General features: G+C 50.7%; 1 protein-coding gene across 13 annotated transcripts in view; it reads right to left on the bottom strand.

Annotated features, from left to right (window-relative positions):
* The window catches only part of AKAP13 (A-kinase anchoring protein 13), a 320,810-nt gene that overhangs the window by 19,602 nt on the left and 281,475 nt on the right, over positions 1-19,733 (bottom strand). For 9 of the 13 annotated variants that reach the window (XM_060402005.1, XM_027975368.2, XM_060402001.1 and 6 more), the window contains 12 exons: positions 17,853-17,920; positions 15,598-15,664; positions 10,984-11,119; positions 9,498-9,610; positions 8,748-8,900; positions 7,897-8,147; positions 6,261-6,386; positions 6,027-6,144; positions 4,725-4,973; positions 1,405-1,481; positions 457-638; positions 282-364 (listed from right to left, as the gene is read on the bottom strand). In XM_060402005.1, the coding sequence (XP_060257988.1) occupies positions 282-364; positions 457-638; positions 1,405-1,481; positions 4,725-4,973; positions 6,027-6,144; positions 6,261-6,386; positions 7,897-8,147; positions 8,748-8,900; positions 9,498-9,610; positions 10,984-11,119; positions 15,598-15,664; positions 17,853-17,920 (1,623 nt within the window). The remainder of the gene's footprint in view (positions 1-281; positions 365-456; positions 639-1,404; positions 1,482-4,724; positions 4,974-6,026; positions 6,145-6,260; positions 6,387-7,896; positions 8,148-8,747; positions 8,901-9,497; positions 9,611-10,983; positions 11,120-15,597; positions 15,665-17,852; positions 17,921-19,733) is intronic. The other 4 variants (XM_042235067.2, XM_060402003.1, XM_060402004.1 and 1 more) reach the window with 2 other exon arrangements.

Genomic DNA, 19,733 nt, shown 5'->3' with positions numbered 1-19,733 from the left:
AGCCGAGTCAGAGAACCAACATCCCCATGACCTAGCATCAGACACGTTCCCACGGGCCATGCTCACTGTACAGGGTTCCTGCACGACCTGCGTCGGCTCAGACCTGGTTTCTCTTTTGTGACGAGCTATCCCCCTCCCTGGCTCATGCCTGTCCGGCCAGCTGTGGGATCAACCAAAAATCTACAGGGGTTCTGTGTGACGGCACCCCCTTCTCCCTGCACCCCCTTCCCCCCACAACCCCCTGCCCCGACAGGCCCTTCGGCCACTTCCACCAGCTTCACCTTTTAACTCCCGGGCCTTGGTGTCCAACATCTTCTTTTCTTCCTCGTTCTCACTAGGAATTCCTTCATCTTCATCTCGGTTCCTGACACAACAGAACAGCGCGCTATTCAGAGGCCCGTTACCCCGACGGCGGCCCGCCCATCAGGTGATCCTGGAGGGTGGGGTGTGACTCACAGGGTGTTGATCGTGTCCTGGATGATCTGAATCCAGCTGCTGCGCTCCTCCTTGGAGCTGGCGTGGACTTCCACCATCTCCGGGTCCTTCATCCCCATACTGATGAGGAACAAGCCTTTCTCCTCGTGCGCCACTTCCCTCACAATCAGCTTCTTCAGAGAGATCACTGTCGATTTCTGGTCCTGGAAAGTGGGGAGAGTGCATCTAGAAAGACGTGGACGCAGCAACCCAACTCTCAAGACAGCTTCCATCTCAGGGCGGGCTAGATGCCCTCGAGGAGCCTGCGGCTGACTCGCGGCGGCGGATATGCGCCAGCGCCGCTCTCTCCACGCACCCACCCTCTCCTTCCCCCACTGCGTCCACAAGCCCACTTTCCACATTGTGTCTCTATTCCTGCCCTGAGACAGGTTTATCAGCACCAATCTTCTAGACTCCAAACCTATGGGTTAATACATGATATCTTGTTTTTCTCTCAAAAAAAAAAAAAGCACATGGCTTAACAAACAATGGCAGATTTGGGAGAAAAACCAAATAGCTGGTTATTTCACTCACATTTTATCCAACAGAAAATGATTTCTAAAAAGGAAACAGAAATTTAAGGCTATCAAGGTTCGAGCCCTTTCTGGTTTTTGTCATAGACTCTGGTTGGCAAGGCTATAAGGGGGACAATCTGTAAGACACAATGCATGAGAAATACTACAGCGACAGGCTTCTTTTGGGATCAAATGCCGCAGGCTCTCAGAAGGATCCTGAGGGAGCAGGAACATAACTGGAGGGGAGGGAGGTGGGCAGAAAACTGCAAGGGTACGTGAGAAAAGACCCAGAAGCCTCTGCCCTAGTCAATTTTGAGACGGCGCCAGAGCGGTAACCCTGAACTGCACTCACCACCCACCCTCACTGTGGTGGACACTGTTAATTACGAATAGCAGAGATGAGCCACTTGCTTACCAATGACGCAAAGACGTACTTCTGGTCTTTTTCTTGAAGGAAGACCAAGATGTCAGTCAACAGGACCGCTTGGACCTCTGCAGAGTGGTGAGGGGAGAGAGCACCACAGTCACTGGGCAGGGAAGCACCTCCAGGGCGCGCAACCAGACGATAACCCAGCAGCCCACCGACACGGCGCTTTACCACGCTCCTCCCGGGCCAGGGTCTGACACCTCCACAGGGTCCACATCTGGCCACTAGATTTCTTAGAGGCATTCTGAAATGGCATTGATCACCAAAACCCTGTTCAGGGAAGGTCTGAGCACTAAGTGCTGGAAAGACGGAACCCACAAGACAAGGTCTTTAAGAATAAAACACTTTAAAAGTTGGGAAGCAGGCTACAGCAAACACATTCCTCAAAATGCTCTTGCTCACACTGTCTCTCAGCTCCTGACCACAGTAAGGGGAAAGGCGTGGGGCAGCAGACAGGAAGGCTGCCAGGAGGTGATGCAGAGGACTATCTCAGTCTCGCCATGAAAGGCAGGCTTCTTCCACAGGCCCTGGAGGACAAGGGGGCCCCTGACACCCACACCATCTCAAATACACTGAGCACCGTGCTCTGCTCGGCCCAACACGGCGCTGGCAACCTCAACCTCTCCGTGCCACAGAGACGGCCTGCTCTTCTCAACTGAGATGCAGCAAGAGGCAAATTAACATCTCTAACTGGTTATGCTTGCCAGGGGCGGGGATGGACAGTTAGGGCGTTTGGGATGGACATGTACACAATGCTGTATTTAAAACGGATAACCAACAAGGACCTGCTGTCTAGCACAGGGAACGCTGCTCAACGTGCTGTGCTAGTCCGGCTGGGAGGGGGTTCGGGAGAGAATGCATGCATGCGTGCAGTGGCTAAGTCTCTCTGCTGTCCACCTGAAACTACCACCTGGCTGTATCCCAATATAAGATGCTTTTCGGTGTTCAAAATTAGTAACTAAATAACATCTCTAGTTGGATCCAGAAATCAAAAGAACGCCACCAACAGTTGCTCTAATTCTCAAGGCGTATGTGGTGACATTTCCCAGCACTCCCTTAAGGACAAGGTAGGACATCCCTGGAGGCGAGCCGTCTACCGAGACCTCACAGGATGGCCCCTATCTGTACCACCTTCAGCCAGGAAAAGGGCTGGGGCGCCTATGACTCCCTGGGGAAAACAACAGGCTGACTTCTGCAGCCCCCTCCTGGGTGGTCAGGCCCTTTTCCAACACTTCTGCCAAGACGGGGTTGCCTCCCTGTGTAATTCACGGCAAAGCTACAAGGAACAGAGGCAAGCAGGCCCGAGTCCTGGGGAGGTCTAGTTTTCAGCACAGACCACAGTAATTTTCCATGCACTACTATGAGTTTTGACAGCTTAGTTTTTTTTTAAAGTTTAAACAGTTCAGGTGTCTGCCAAAAAAAAAAGTCCTAACACGTAAGTTTTCAACTTTAGTTTTGATCCTACGGTTTATGTGACCAGTGTCAGCAGATGAGAGAAAAACAGTTCCATCCTCTTTCAAGGGTTACTCGACACAGGACTGGCTGTTCTTGGCACAAGTTCACTGGGGGGGGTGAAAATGAGTAGAAACCAACTCCTCTTCCGGCTGGAGACGTTTTGGGCCAGGAAGCCTATCGTTCTGCCATTGCTTGGACCAGGATTTCGTCCCAACAGCTGGAATCGATTATTTTTTATTTCGGGAATGAATGAATCAACTGCTGTGTAGAGAAGGAACAGGGCGCTGGCTCCAGGCAGTGGCCGCTCTAGGAAGCCTGCTCTCACAAGAGGACTGGCACTTCACGACCAGGAGGCGGCCTCGCTGCAGTGGGGAGGTCAGAGTCCCTGGCTGTGGTCTCAGGATGTCACAGGAGGGAGCTCCGGGGACCACGCAATGCATCACGGAGCAGGGAGATGCAGAGCTGGCTGGGGGCTGGAAGGGGTGTTTCTTCTCTCTGAAGTGACCCTGCCTGGAGGACCCTCCCCCGGGTCCTGGCACCAGGGACCGTCCTCAGCTAGGTCGGCAGTCCCCCCGGGCTCCGGCTGTTCTCCGGCCACCCCCAGCAGTGCACCACCCACACTTGACTCCACCCCTGTCCTGCTCAAACCCTCCGTTGTGAGCCCCTGCCACCACGGGGATCCCGGTCAGCCCCTCGCCTGAGCACATGTCCACCCCCAGCTTCTTCCTCTCTCCGCCGCCCGCCCGCCCCTCCCAGGGCTCCACGCTCTCACGCTTCCTTCTCTCCCTCCTTCAAGACGTGACCTGAAAGCCCCTCTCCTGGTCGCCCCTTCAGGCCTCTGTTCCAGCAGCCATCACACCACAGGGCAAGAACCTCTTTAAACGCCTCTGCAGTCCGAGCCCAACTTCTAAGCAGGGTGTCCTGCGTCGTCTACCTGCGTGCCTCGCTCTGAGCAGGGGCAGACCCGAGCTGGCTAAGGACGCTTAGGCGTTGTCGGCAGCCTACGGCATCACTGACCCCGTGGCTGGTTCACTCCCCTGAGTTTTTTGCCAGTGGGGCGGCTTTGTGTGCTCAGCTCACTGAGGGCAGGGAGGCATGCTGGGGGTACTCAAGGCTACTAGTGAGGTTAAGAGTTATGAGACAGACCCAGAGGATACGGGTTTGATGAGGAAAATTATTAAAGAAACCAAACAAAAAACCCAACAGACCAGATGCACAGATGAATGAACAGACCTCCTAACTTCCTTAACTTGATGGGGCTGATCAAAAAAAAAAACAAAAAACAAAAAAACTAAGATTAAACAGGAAATGAGTATCTTTCATGATCTCTTTTTCTTAGAGAAAAATAAAAGATATGAACAACAAATTTTAATAATAAGTCGAGTTGTGAGTTAAACGTTTCTCTAAGGTCTCAGGAACTAAGAATTCCTCTAACATTTCTTCAGAACAATCGATGATGTATTTTTAATCTCAGAGAACCTATGAATGGGGCAGCTGATGGTGCTTCCCTCCTGGCAGTGGTTTTGCCAGAAACCCCGACCCCAAATTTGCTGCCGTCTCTCATGGGGGATTACATCTGCCTTAGGAGCTCGCATCTGAGTATGAAGCTGACTCTTTGCTTTTTAAAAATCTTCTCATGCCCCTGGCTGCACCAGGTCCTTGCTGCCTTACTGTACTCGGCGTGGTTTGTGAGCCAGCTCAGCCCAGGCCTTTCTGATACAAGACTAAGGACTGAACGACGGCTGCTCCTGGGGAGCATCCGGACGAGGGTGCCCGGAAGTGGTCTGGGGACACCTGCATCCTGCCTGCTCGCCCCTGGAGCGCGTGGAGCCTCAGACATGAGCAGGCCTCACCTTTCAACCTCCCGGTTGCGCTCTTCAGAAACACGCTCCCGTCTCGCACCAGCTTCTTCCGCTTCAGGTCCTCCTTGGCAAACATCTGACCGCTCTTCATCCTCATGATCGACTTGCTGTCGGTCTTCGTGTAGATCTCGTTCAGACGGACCTTCTTCTCGTAACTTGCCACCTTGCTGTCCACGGCGCTGATCACGTCCTTCACCAGGCCCAGGGACTGCGTCAGGTCCTGCTGCTCCACCTCGTTGTCTGAGGAGGAGAGGAGAGCTCAGTCCCTACCGGGCAGGAGGGGGATGCCCTGCCTCCGTGCCCCACGGCATTGTCCGTGCTCTGCGGGCAGAGCGAGGCCGACACGCTGCGGTCACGCCCTGTCCTCTGGCTCAGTCAGAATTTAACTCTAAATAAGGTTAGACGTTTCAGTGGGACAGATGACGCGCAATCCCGAGCTACGTTCTCTATATACACATGTGTGCTGTGCTTAGTTGCTCAGTCCTGTCCGACTCTTTGCGACCCCACGCTCCATGGGGATTCTCCAGGCAAGGACACTGGAGTGGGTTGCCATGCCCTTCTCCAGGGGATCTTCCTCATCCATGGATCGAACCCAGGTCTCTTGCATTGCAGGTGGACTCTTTACCATCTGAGTCACCAGGGAAGCCCCATATATACATATATAGCTGTACAGATACTTACTTGGCCACACCAGGTCTTAGTTGCAGTACATGGGACCTGTAGTTGACGCATGTGGGATCTAGCTCTCTGACCAGGGATCAAACCTGGGCCCCGTACACTGGGAGGGAGGAGTCTTAGCCACTGGACCACCAGGGAAATCCCACAAGCTCCCTTCTAAAGTGGAAGGAATCCAACATCTTTAGGCAGGGAGAGGAGCCTCCAGTTTCTTAATCTGTGTCTTTGTTTTACCTAATCCTTAATGTAACTGTGGTGGAGCAGGATCAGCAGAGAGAAAATAAGCAGGGACTGATTCACTGAGAAACAATAGCGATCCCTGCACTTGCAGGGGAGGCGGGAGTGTCCTCTCCCAGCCGAGAGACAAGTGACCAGCTCTGCAGGCCACTGAACGCTCGGCTGGGGTCACCCAGTGGTTCCTTCCCTTCTCGCTCGCATTCACTCTAAGTCTGGTGACGTGACATTTCACGTTTGCACTCAAGAAAACCATTTTTAAGAGAAAACACAGGCTTCTCTTTTAGTCCTCTTGGATGTGGAAGAGTCCTTCAACGGGGCCTCTGCTGGACAGACAGGGAACAGGCCACTGGCAACTAAGATTGATTCGAGAGAGAGACTCACCTTTGGTACACTGCAGTATCCTCTGGAACAAAACTGGGTATTTGGTGATCCGCTGGGTTACAAGCAATATGCACTCGGGGATTCCCAGCCTCCGGACGACAGAACTGCTCATCTTCTTCTGCAAGGGAGGAGACCAAATGTCAGGAACAACCCAGAGGGGAAGGCTCGGGCTAAACCTCACGGGGACGCCAGGCTCTGGGCAACGGTGGGCAATTCTACATTTCACGCCACTACCTTCACAAAGGCCTGAAAGCGCTTGTCTTTGGTGTGGAGGTCTTTGAAGTAGTTCACAGACTGGTTGTGCTGCCCACAAAACTTGCCATACGTCTTCTTTAAGCGTTCGGCATTGTCCCCCGAGAACTGTGGAGGAGAGCAAGCAAAGTTACGCCGTCACTCGGCGCGCTAAACCCGTGTTACCGCCATGTGCCAAGAGCCCATGCTACTTGTGTGACTCAGGAGGGTTTCCTCACTGCGCTCAGGCTCGGGGGCTCAGTCCTGTCTGACTCTGTGCAACCCCAGACTGCAGCCCGCCAGGCTCCTCTGTCCATGGGATTCTCCAGGCAAGGATACTGGAGTGGGTTGCCATTTCCTTCTCCAGGGGATCTTCCTCATAACTTCCCCCAGAAGACTGAAATGGTGCAGGAGGTTTGGAAGACAGGCAGTTCCTCGAGAAGTTAAATGCAGAGTTACCATATGACCCCGCAGTTCCACTCCTGGCCATAAAAACATGTCCACACAAGAACAGGCACATGAATGTTCACAGCAGCGTTGCTCACAACAGCCCCCAACCAAGGGGAACTAATCCTAGTGTCTATCAAAGGATAAACGGATAAAATGCGGTACTCACATATGAAAAGTCCAATCACTAAGGACAACATACTGTTTTATTCATTTATATACAATGTCCAGAACAGGCAAATCCAGACAGAAAGTACATCAGTGGTTGCCTAGGGTGGGGGAAGTCGGGGAAGCTGGGGCGGGTGCTGATGATAAAAACGTTCTACAACTGGCCCTGGTGACGGCTGCTCAAATCCATGGATATACTAAACACCACTGAACAGAACGTTTTACACGGGTGGATCACACGGCTTATGAATTATAGTTCAATAAAGCTGATACGGATATTCAAAAAATAATAAACACAGAAGTATCCATGTACTGTGCAAAACGTGTTCTAACTCCCATTTGTCATAAAAATAGCAATAAAACAAAGGGACTCACTAGAAGTCTTTCATGAGGAAGCAGGCTTAAGAATGTCTCCTTGGTAAGTCAGAAAGCCATGGTAAGTTATCTAGGGCTGTTTATCCTGCTTAGCTCGGGGCAGCAGTCCCAACAGTTCTGCGTGGCCCTTCTATCATTCCCATGTGTGCTACCTCATCTGAAGCTATGCTCACTGCGGGGCAGCCGCTGAGTTTCTGTAAGTGGTCCCTACAACACACGCTAGCAGCCATTCCTGCTGAACGAAGCCTCTGGAGTCAGTAAGGCTTGATCCTCACCCCAAAGCTTCAGGGGAGCCTTTCCTTTCCCCCTGACCACCAGAGAAGCTGAAAGCAGAGATGTTTTAAGTGATCACAAAGCAAACACCCTCCAAAGGCAAGGAAACCCGACTTTTACTGCCTACCTAGCATGTACGCTGGGCACTTTGTATACACATGGCTTTTAAATTTTGAAATAGCGTTAGAAGAGAAAACCTACTGCCCTCAATTTCAAAAAGGGAAAACTGAGGGCTGGAGACATGGAACCACCCGCCCAAGCTCACAGAGATCACAGGCAGTTCCGGGACGAGAACACACGGCTGCCAGTCCCCACGTGTGTCTGTGTGCGTGCGTGTGTACGACAGAGAAGTGCCCGGGGCCCTGCTCCTGCTCACCTGCTGCACAAGCACGTCTCCGATCCTCTTGATGAGAAAGTTCTTCTCGCTTTTATCCACCAGGGAGTCCTTCTTCCGCTCGAGGATCCGCTGGAAGAACTGGCTGTGGATGCTGATGAGCTCGTCCAAGCAGGGGAAGAGCTTCTCCACCATCTGCTGCTCGAAGAGCAGGTCGGCCATCATGCCCCGGCTGTAGACGTCGCTCATGATCTTGAGGGTGCGGAGGTGGTGGAACTCCGTCTGCATCAGCTCTGGGGTGGGGGCGACAGGGCTGGACTGTCAGGGATGCCCCCCTCGCCGATTCCCCTGCTCCTGAGAGCCCGGGCCTGTCTAAAGGCTGCTTACGGCCCAACTTAAACTTTAAGGCTGGGTCAAGAGCTGCCTTTTCCCCAAAGAGTTTTCGTCCTGTTCCTGCTTTTCACGGGACCTCTCACACTACTTTCTGACAGGCAAACTGGACTCCATCCCCCTCAAATGGTGCTTTCCAAAGTTATCTTCACTGGGATTCAGGACCTTCCGTAACTGACCGTGCTCCCATTTCCCAGAAAGGACTTGTATTTAGTCTAGTTTATGCTGCAGCTGAGGAATTAGACTGTGCTGCCACAGGGGCTCTCTAAGAATACTGCATGAAAGAGCACTCACACTCAATAAAATGTTCAGTAAAAGTCAAGCAGATCATTTTACAGAGAGGGAAGGTCGGAAATAAGAGCATGTCTCTATACCTCAAACCTTTTAAAGAAAATCTTGGAGATGGCTATAATACATACTTGAAAACTGACTTGCCAAAGTGCAATAAACCACCCACCAGACAATGTGAATCGGATCTCAGCAGAGCAGATGAGGAGTCTCACCGTAAATCACTTCTTGCCGCTTGACGACATCTTTCTTGTGCTGTTTCAGAAACTTGCTGTCCACGATCTGACTCCAAGACTCTGCTTCCAGCTGTTTGGACTCAGTTTCAAAATCTCCCATTAGCTGTCCTTCATTCATGTCTGTACCTACTCCTCAAAATAAAAAAGAAAAAGAAAAAAATTGGCGTCAGAGTCCTGCATCAGTGACCTCTAAAAAGCCTCTGCTGGACATTCTTTGGGGTGATAACTTCATGCGACTATGCACTCTGCACTAAGACAGTGATATTCACAGTATATATATATATTCTATTAGAAAGGAGCATTTTCTGTTCAAGAGTGACGTACACTATATTCAACTTTGGTTAAGGGTGAAAAAGTCACCTAAATTAAGGTGATTAAGACATGATTCCTATGTGAAGCAAGAGCTAGAAGGGCCCTGGTGACTTTCCTTGTTTAAGAGAGTAGGTTTACAACTGTGAACTGAACGTGTACTCAAGGCTAGGACAAGAAGCAGTGGCTGCGGCCGAGGCAGACCACATCACTCAATGACGTCCTTCAGTGGACGAGTACCCATCAACTGGATAAGCAGGTTCACCAGCTCACTGTAAAGCATCTGATGCTGCACAGGCAGTTCAGAGACACATCACAGGAGCCAGGACAGCAGGCACCATTACTCCATCAGTGCCTGTATTCCAGCTTACGGCACAGTCTCTGCAGACACCCACCACACAGGCTGTGGCCTCCGCTTACCCTCATCAGTAAGGGACTCTGTGGACTCGTTGACCTTGCTGATTTTATTCAGTGAGTCTGTTGAGTGGGACAGGAACTTCCAGGTGTTTGCTATGTTCTCATCGTTGCCAACTCTAGGGACAGAAGGAAACACGTATGTAAGGTGTATTCTGAGAAGCCATGGTTTGTGAAGCTCTGAAAAACTACAAAAATGACAACATGGAAGGCAAATTACTTATGTCAGGTACCTGGCAACGTGCAACATGAACTATGAAGGAGGTCAGAGGCTTTGAAATACAGCTGCAACCATGAACTTTTTGAACCTTGCAGTTTTATTTTTTAAACCATAAGTAACAAGAAGAATGCTCTTCTTTCAAACTGGGTACACATTATAAATGAAATTTCTCTGTTTGAAACTCGTGTCTAACTACAACACCTTTTCCTTGTGTTCCCTAAACACCTACAGAGCCAGCACTCAACACTAAACCATATTCTTTGGACTTTTCTCGATCCCAGCGAGCACATCAGGCACCTGGTTTATGTTTGTGGTATGGCACAGAGGTAAGCCAGAGTCACTTAAAACTAAATTTTATTTAAAGGCCAACTTTTAAAAGTCATAATATAAACCAATTGAGAGGAACTTAACAACTCTGAAAAGAAGATAATCATGCCACCGAGACAGAATGATATAAAAATACCTGGATTTTTTTTTTTTTCCCTTAAGGAGGAGGAAGCACTATCCAGCACAGAGGTTAGGAAACACAGACAAAAGGAGATTTGCATCCTTCAGCTGGGAATTTTCCTCCAGCCTGAGTGAGGAGAGCTGCCAGGGACGCTTTGAGCCCTATATTTGAGGTGACTTCTTTACTTGGTAGAAAGGCAGGCACCTGACCCCGAACAACCATCCACATCACAATCAGCCCTGTACTAACCACACACAGCCGGAGCCTCCACAGCCAGGGGCTATGGCAGCTTCCACAGGGACAACATAGGAGCTCAGGGCAGAGGAGGGGCTGGGAGCCTACTGCCATCCTCGGCCCATTACTCACTCATGACTGAAGAGGCAAGATGCAAGGATGGAAAAAAAAAAAAAAAAAAAAAGATAAAACAGAACTACCCTCTCCTCCCAGGTTCATTTGACCAATAGGGAAATGTGACATCTGAAAATGTAAGTGGTTGCAGGCCAACATTCAGCATTAAATCCCTTCCCCCCCCCCCCCCCCCATTTCCACTTCTTATTTTGATCTAAAAAATCATCCTCTTAGAAGGCAGGTTCTTTAAAGGCAGGACTGATCATGGACAAAACCTTACTTGAGACGGTGTTCAACGGGGATCCTTGTTATAGAATGGCTGCATCAAATGTAACCCTCACCCTGCTTGTCTCAGCTAAGCACTGACTCGTTAAGTTACACGTTCTTTCCCAAGAGCATCTTTCTGTCAAATGGTATAAATTATGATGCTCTCATCGCCTAGATGTCACCTGTGCTGTCTCCACACCCCCACTTACCCAGCGATGTTCTGAATGGAGACGCTTTTGGAAAGCATGACGCTCTGCTGGGACCGTCTGTTGGAAAACATGTGGGCGGTAGTGGTCTCATCGGCCAGAAGGACAGCAGACCGAGGGCGTTCCTTGGGCTGGGAGGCTGCACGGGAGAGGACACCGCCAAAGTGTCAGTGACTCGGGCCCTCCACCACGGACCCGCCTGACGAGTATCAAACAGGAACAGACCGCTTTAAAAGAGACAGACCCTGGGAGTGTTAACTGGAGACAAAAACTCTACGGAGGTCAGTGTGGCGACAGTTACTGAAACTGTGAATGCCTATACCTATTGATCCAGTGGTTTCCTTCAGGACGTCTTCATGTCACAAGATTTACTTGTTTACACTTGCAATGACATACGACCAAAGGTATTCAGTGCAAAGTTCAGTAAAAGCAAAGTGAGTTACCAAAATAAGGTCGGTTAATAAATCACGGTATATCCTACTGGTGGATACTGTGAAGCTTTACAATAAAAATGAGGACACCCTGCCCGAACTGACACAAAAGTGCACGACAATATATTACGGGGGAAGAGAAAATTGAAGTGCAGAATAAAGTGCGCCACAGACCATGTCTATGTTTAATCCAAACTGGTGTCTGCTTTCATTTTAAGAAAAAAACTTGGAGAAGATAAACATAAGAAATGGAGTTACCTGTGGAGTGTGATGGAAATGAGGCAATAAGGATAAGAATCACAAGAAAGCACCATGTGTTTAAAACTTTAAACTAATTCAAAGAGAAAAGGAGACTGAAAGAATCTTAAGGACACAAGCAGCCTCAGAGATGACCTAGGCCAGTGTTTTTCCTGTGAGGGGCTTTATAGTTATGCAAATTCCCAGCCCTGTCTGTCCTGTGTGGGTGGGACCTAGGAGTCTAAGATGTTTTTTACCAGCTTCCCAAGAGTTTCTTCTGTGCAATGTCTGAGAACACAGATTTTGACCAATTCCTCTAATTTACAGGGGAGGGAAACGCAATCTGTGATCGATGTCACCCAGCTAAGCTGTCCTCATAACTACTTCTTGTGCTGTTCAGCCACTCAGTCGTGTCCGACGCTTTGTGACCCCATGGGCTGCAGCATGCCAGGCCTCCCTGTCCCTCTCCATCTCCCGGAGCTTGCCCAAGTTCATGGCCATTGCACACGCCCAAAGAGGACACTGGGGCTCTGATTTCGGGTCAGGGAGTCACACTGACATCTGGGCAACAGATGATTTTTCCGTGGTAACGAAGCTCCTGTCCCAGACGTGAGCAGCATTATCCGTCCAGCCCTAGGAGCGTCAGGAGCTGAAGGAAATGACTGGGGCAGCTGTTACAGCTTCACTGTATTACAGGATGTGCTTGACTTAATAAAATGGATAAAGCCATTCAGATTCTTTTCAGAAGAAGGTGATGTAATCATCAGAAACCTGCCACACAGCGGCATGACCAGACCCTGCTTGCAGGAAATATGCAGGATGCCAGGAGATGGGGGCCTCGCCCAACAGGGAAGAAGGGCGAGAGGCGAACAGGCTCTAGTGTGAGGGACTGGAGTACCTCAGGGTTTCAGAGGGAAGCTGGTGAGCAGATAGAATATGATGCAGGAGCAGTTCCCTGGGGGCTCAGGGGTAAAGAACCTGCCTGCCAACCGCAGGAGACAGGGGTTTGATCCCTGGTCCGGGAAGATCCCACGTGCTGCAGGACAGCTAAGCCCGAGCGCTGCACCTACTAAGCCCTCGTGCTCGAGAGCCCGTGCTCCACAGGAAAAGCCTCCGCAACGAGAAGCCCGGGTACCACCACCGGAGAGCAGCCCCTGCTTCCCGCAACTACAGAAAAGCCCGCGTGGCCACAAAGACCCAGCACGGCCAAAGATAAATACATGACATTATTTAAAACACGTCAGATGGAGGGAGGAACATCAGTCCTTGAATGGGGAAGTCCCTGACGTGAGGACGTGGACAGGCGGACGGGAAAAGAGGACATTCTGAAGAGGAGGGCCATCTGAAGGAAGGGCGAAGTTCTCGCGCAGCGCTAATGTGAAATGGAGATGACAAGCAGAGGAGGCAGGCAGGGTGTGGGCATGCGGACCAGGGAGATGGCTGGAGAAGCAGCAGCAAGTCAGCAGAGCCCTCCAGACTGTCAAGGGCAACGTGCATCAAGGGCAGCATGGGTGTGGGGGGAGGTGAGAGAGAGCTCTGTGACTGCTGGGAAACCTTCCCCGCTCAGGAAGCTGCTCACTGTCTGAGCCCCGGCATCCTCACCCGCGAAGGCCGCGGCGGCGGACGTTCCCACTGAGGGAAGCCCACCACCAAGGGCTTCACGGGCGCCACCTCACTTAAACCCGACGACCGCCTGATGATACCACCACATCCTTCCACGGAGGAGGAACGCGAGGTGTGGGGGGTGGGGGGAGCCGTAAATATTTGTCTGAGGTTATGCAGCTGCTAACACATTATTAACTAGAGGATTTTTGCAGAAACTAATGCGTGTGGCCGGCAATTTGTGAGGTAGGTGGATACCAATAAAGTCATAATGTTAAGGTAACGAAAGATGTATTAATATGCCTCTGGTTAGTAATTTGTTAAGTGGGGTGCTAGGACTCAAACCCATACAATCTGAGCCCACCACCTGCACTCTTACTGCTATGTTACCTTGGTGGGTAAAAGGGGAGTAAGACTACACATGGGGGCTGGAGGTAATCTAACAGGTAGCTTTGGGGAAGACCTTTTCATCTGATTTGAAAGAAAGCAGATTTCTGAAAGAAGAGATAAATGTCACAGAGCCAAAAAAAAGAAATTTAGTAAGAGCAGGCTTGTAAAAGGCGCTGGGGTAGGCGGACCCCTGGTTAAAGTGAGTGACGGTCTGGTGTAACTTTCATCCAGGAATTTACATGCAAAGATGGGTAATAATCAGACTTTGTCTGACCAGGACTCCACACCCTCGCCGGCAGCACAGCCTGAGTGGCTGTTCCGAGTCGTCTGGAAGCGCTCAGAACAGTCAGGCCTGGGGCAGTGGTTCTCACACTCAAGTGTGGACACTGTCGTCACCTGGAGCAACTCCTAAAACAGAGCACCGGCTCCACCCTGGACTCTCTGATGTCGTACGTCTGGGTAGGGCCCCAAACTGGCACTTATAATTGATCCAGGAACTAGGCCTTGAAAAACACGGCCTGGGGGCGAGTCTCAACCGGGTTCTGTGAGCTAATTAACGTGGTATTCATTACTGCGGTATTTATGGCAGCGGGTGGAGACAACTCAAGTCTTTGGGGGAACTGGCAATTAAAATGTGGTGTATGTTTCTGAAAGAATACCACGAAGCAATTTGAGATGATGGCTTTCAAATAATATCACACGCAGATCTCAAAACCATATTGAGGGGAAAAGCGTAAGTCATACTGTCTGATTTAAATTCAACACACAAAACAGTGAGAGATATTTTCAGAGGTACACATATGTCTGAAGACAAGGCAGACTAGAGAGGTCTGCATTAAACAGACCACAGTGTGTACTAACGAGGGGAGAGGAGAGAGCGCGGAGAAGGAGAAGGGGAAAACATTCTGCAAAACCAAAGTGGAGCTTTGCCCAGACCGGAGAAGACAGGCTGATGTGACGAAGTGTGATGAACTCAATCGGTGTGCCCCTTGAAAAAGAGAAAAGAAAAGAACACCCCCAAACTATATAATTTCAGTCTGTCAAGGAGTTTAATAAGCAAGGTCTCGTTTGATGTTGAGAGCACCGAAAGCAAGTTTCACTGTTGACTCATGGAAAAGGAGCTTCAAAAAACATGGGGGTCACTTGGTTTAATAAACAAGGCTCAGGTGCTGCCTTGTAAGCTCACTCACACACACACACAGAGGTGCACACACACACTCACTCAGGTGCCGCCTTGTGAGTGCACACACACACACACACACAGACACACACACACACACAGAGACACACAGACACACACAGACACACACACACACAGACACACACACAGAGACACACACACACAGAGACACACACACACAGACACACACAGACACACACAGACACACACACAGACACACACACACAGACACACAGAGACACACACACAGACACACACAGAGACACACACAGACACACACAGACACAGACACACACACAGACACACACAGACACAGACACACACACAGACACACACAGACACAGACACACACAGACACAGACACAGACACACAGACACACACACAGACACACACAGACACACACACACAGACACACACACACACACACAGACACACACACAGACACACACACACACACACACACACACACACACACACACACACAGACACACACAGACACACACACACACACACACACACACACACACACACACACACACACACACACACACACACACACACACACACACACACACACGCTCTCTTCTAAGATCTTCCAGAGGGTCTGATGGTAAGACTGCCAAGCTTTCAGTCCACGAAACTGCAGCCTTCTCTAAGTTACCACAAAATAGGTATTCAAACCGTGATTAAGCATAACAAAGGGACACGACAGGAGTGCGAGTGAGTCCTGAGCCAGAGAGGCCGTGCGGAGCCGTGAGGGGCGGCAGACTACTTACACTTGCTCCTCATGATGACCGTGGGCAGCGAGGACGTGTCGTGCGCCTGCAGGTTCCCCTTGGGCTGCTGCAAGGGAAAGAAATGTCGATGAATTTCACAAGTTTTGATGAATTTTACAACTTATCTTCTGTCAAGTCTCAAGAGGCCTGGAACACAAAGCCAGCTGCTCCTGTTCCTGCCAACGGTCCTTGGGGTCCTACAGAGACACAGCCACCCACGCTGGCTATCGCCTGAGCCCGCCTGGCCTGCGACTCTGTGAGAGCCGTCTCCTCTGCCTGGAACACTCCCCTCCCTTCACATGCCAGGCAGTCTCCTGTTTCAAGGTCAGAACCCGGGGGCAGAGCCACCGTGAGCTTCTGTCTTCTCCTCCCATGAGGCAGCGACTGGCACCCCTCAGAATGCTGTGCGAACCCCCCCCGAGTTCTTTCCTTATTTATGGTCATTGTCTGCGGGTCCATCACCCCCACAACGCTGGTTCCCTACGAGCAGCATCTATGCCCTTTTCATTTCCATCTCTCCAGTGACCAGCATTTATGTATAAGGTGTTAAATAATTCTTAGGGAAAGTGCTAATTTTAAGACTTTTTTGTGGCATGGAACAGAGACACCATGTGAGAAAACGGGTTGAAGCAATTCGTCTGAGATAGATCATTAGTGGAGAAGGGTCTGTTTGGAGTGGGACTCCCCCTCTTCAATGACATTCTTTTACACAGGGCAGGCTATGTCCCCGTCGCTGTCTTTCTTTGGCACAGTCACAGTGATGACATTCATACCAGAGGTCACAAATTCCAAGGCCCATGGGGTCAGGCAGGTGACAAGGAGAGAGGCATGTTGGAGGGGCGGGAGACAGCAGCCTGGGCCTGCGCATCTTGTCCAGAGGAGGCGGCAGCCACTCAGCCCAGTGGGCTGTCACCTCCATCCGCCTCTCCAACATCTAAGGACCTACAGCCCAGATTCTGTTCTGCAGGCTCAGGAGCTGCCAATGGATCAAACGCTCCTGACTTCAGACTGCCTGCCAAGTTTGATGCTTACATATATTCCAGTGGGGGTAAGGTACAGATCACAGAAAGTAAATGTAATATACACACAGACCCTAAAAAGGTGATATTTTGCATTCGTCACTCAGTTGCGTCTGACTCTTGATGACCCCATGTACTACAGCCTGCCAGGCTCTTCTATCCATGGACTTCTTCAGAGAAGAACACTGGAGTGGGTTGCCATTCCCTTCTCCAGGGGATCTTCCTGACCCAGGGATTGAACCCAGGTCTCCTGCACTGCAGGCCAATTCTGTACTGTCTGAGCCACCAGGGAAGCCTCAAGAAGGCGATAAATACTGTGGAAAAGAAGAAAAGTTCAGCCTTTGGACAAAATTTACGTCCATGGGCTGAGTAAGATCCAGGGCACAGAAGCCTGTCGCCTTTACACTAGTTCAGTGCTTCTCAGAGTGAGGTCCTCGGACCAGCAGCCACAGCACTTCTGGGAAGTTATTAGAAAGGTAAATTCCGCGGCCCCACCCACCCAGAATCGGAAATTCTGGGAGGGGGTCACTGGCCCAGTGTTGTTTTATAACAAGCCCCCGAGGCGACTCTCAAGTCTGAAGCCACTTCACTAAACGTGTTTGGTTACTGGAAGCAAACAGCACGCTGAACACACGTGTAGATGGAGCTGGATAGCACTCTTCTGACAAGAACAAAGACAGTTACGAGTGACTGAAACACTGAAAAACCACACGGGCCACCTAAACGCCCATCTGCAGCCAGTCTCGCACTCTACAAGGGCCTCTGATGAGCACTGGGCGTTACTATGTGACGTGCATACTCAGAGCCTGGACCGCCATCCACTTCCCTTGTCGTGTGATCTACGTGAGCCTGTGGAGAAAAGGGATGCCGGGCAGGCTGGCTCAAAACCCTGCCCTCCCCGCTGTCAGCACGTCAGAGCCCCTGATTTCCGCCTGCTGCCCTCATGGTCCCCAAGGAGGAAGGCTGGAGTATGAAGAGCAGAGCAGGTCTGCAGACATGGTTAAGAAGAAAGTCACTGTACTGGTGACACAGATTACAATCACAGCGAAATGTGTGTCTAATGTGGACAAGTTCTGAAAGCATTTCATCTTCCGAGAGCCACAAATTCCCGAGTGTGTCAAGAAGAGATGAAGCATTTTGGGTTACTGCAATCTCAAAGGAGGTACCGAACGATGACAAGACAAACAGAAACTCCCAACTCTTAGGATCTCATTGGTTCAAGCAGAAATGTCTTACCTTCATCTTGACCTTTGCACAGGAGATCAGACTTTCTCTACAGCCTTTGTGGACCAAGGCGCCACAATCTGAAAAGAGAGCAGAACGCCGGGTGACGTTAAACACACAGCGACTAGAGGCCACACTGATCTTCACTGCCAGGGTGGCCTACGGACTGCCGGGGAAGCTGCTCACAGCAGGGTGTGGACTACCCAGGATGACAGACTGCAGCCTCCTCCAGGAAGCAGGCATCTGACATCATTTGGAGGAGGAGAAACAAGAGCAGGTGCCATCTCTGATTAATAAAAATGAGAAAGCTGGTACTTCTCGGGCAGGAAGCCGAGAGGCTACCGAAACTAAAAGGGAAAGTGTCTGCCGTTGACGGGAATCTGCGTCACAAGTAACACATAAGTGATACGGAACTATATGTGCATACAATTCCTTCCTGGAGGAGGAAATGGCAACCCACTCCAGTGTTCTTGCCTGGGAAATCCCATGGACAGAGGAGCCTGGTGGGCTACAGTCCATCGCGTTGCAAAGAGTCGGTCACGACTGAGCACGCACGCACGCACGCACACACACAGACATTAACATAAACATGTAAGAACACCCACAAATGATATGGAAAGGCACCCCCATCACAGGGGCTTTGAAACCTGTACAACTGCGTCAAAGGCGGGGTATGAATCCGAAAAGCCACCTGTTCGTGTCCTTTTGACTTGGACTCCTATCCACCCTGAGTTTTTTGCAAAACCCTGGGTCAAGAGCTGCCGGGGAAAGGTCATCAGAATTACCCCTCAGCACCTCCAGAAGCCCTGACTCAAGAGCAAGTGGGAGACTTCCTGAAAGATGAAGCCGCGCCCACGATCTGCTGAGGACATGATTTTCAGCTCAACTCCTAGACCCACAAGGGCTGCTGACAGAAAAAACCCAGCCCTCAGGGCCTCAAGAGGGCCAGCATCAGCTTGTACTGCTGCTATGAGGTCATAAGCTGAGCTGGGCCAGGAGGCTGAAGGGGAAGTAAAGCAAGTGTGATCTGTCTGTGGGGATCCCACGGCGAGAGCCTCCCCAGGGCAAGGCTCCCTGAGAAAGTCAACAGACACCGCCCTGCAGCAACACTTCCATTCTGACTCAGGAAGGACCGCAGGTCCTTGAATGGTCACCCTTGAATCAAGGGCAGGATGCTCTCCTGATTTATATGCCCGGGTTCTGAGGATATGAGCGTGGAAAAGGCCGGAATCCCAGACCCCAGGGCCTTCTCCATTCCTTCCTCAACATCTGCTAGATTCATAGGCCTCTTTCCTAATACCACCAGTCACAGAGGATTGGACGATCCCACGATTTTCTCCTCCACTGAGTAAAGAACCCGCCTGCAATGCAGGAGACCCAGGTTCAATCTCTGGGTCAGGAAGATCTCATGGAGAATGGAATGGAAACCCACTCCAGTATTCTTGCTTGGAGACTCTCACGGACAGAGGAGCCTGGCGGGCTACAGCCCCTGGGGTCACAAAGAGTTGGACACCACTGAGCGACTAACATTTTCTCTTCCACTGAGTGAGTGTTCCTTCAGGGCAGGGTCTCTCCATCTACTGCTGAAACTTTAATTAAGCCTCCCTAGCACAGTGCCTGCCTCATGCTGCCTATTCCACAGTCTGTTTTAGACTTTAAGCTTATTTTATACAAAAGCCAAATGCCCTGTCACAGCCCTGATCCCAGGTCAAATGCGCACTTCTAACACTAAAAGGCGCGCTAGAGGCACAGCCGTCATCACTTCAGGTCCTGGCTCCCCGAGTTAGCTACTGTGACTCTAGGCCGGTTGCCCCTCCATAGGCCTCAGGCCTCAGATCTCCAAAGTGAAAAGACCCCAGTTTCCTTTCTCTGAGCTTCTCTAAGACTCCTTAT

Source organism: Ovis aries, chromosome 18 (genome assembly GCF_016772045.2).
Source record: "Ovis aries strain OAR_USU_Benz2616 breed Rambouillet chromosome 18, ARS-UI_Ramb_v3.0, whole genome shotgun sequence".
NCBI lineage: Eukaryota > Metazoa > Chordata > Mammalia > Artiodactyla > Bovidae > Ovis > Ovis aries.
The sequence above is the reverse complement of the archived record's forward strand: the minus strand, read 5'-3'. Positions and strand labels throughout refer to the sequence as shown.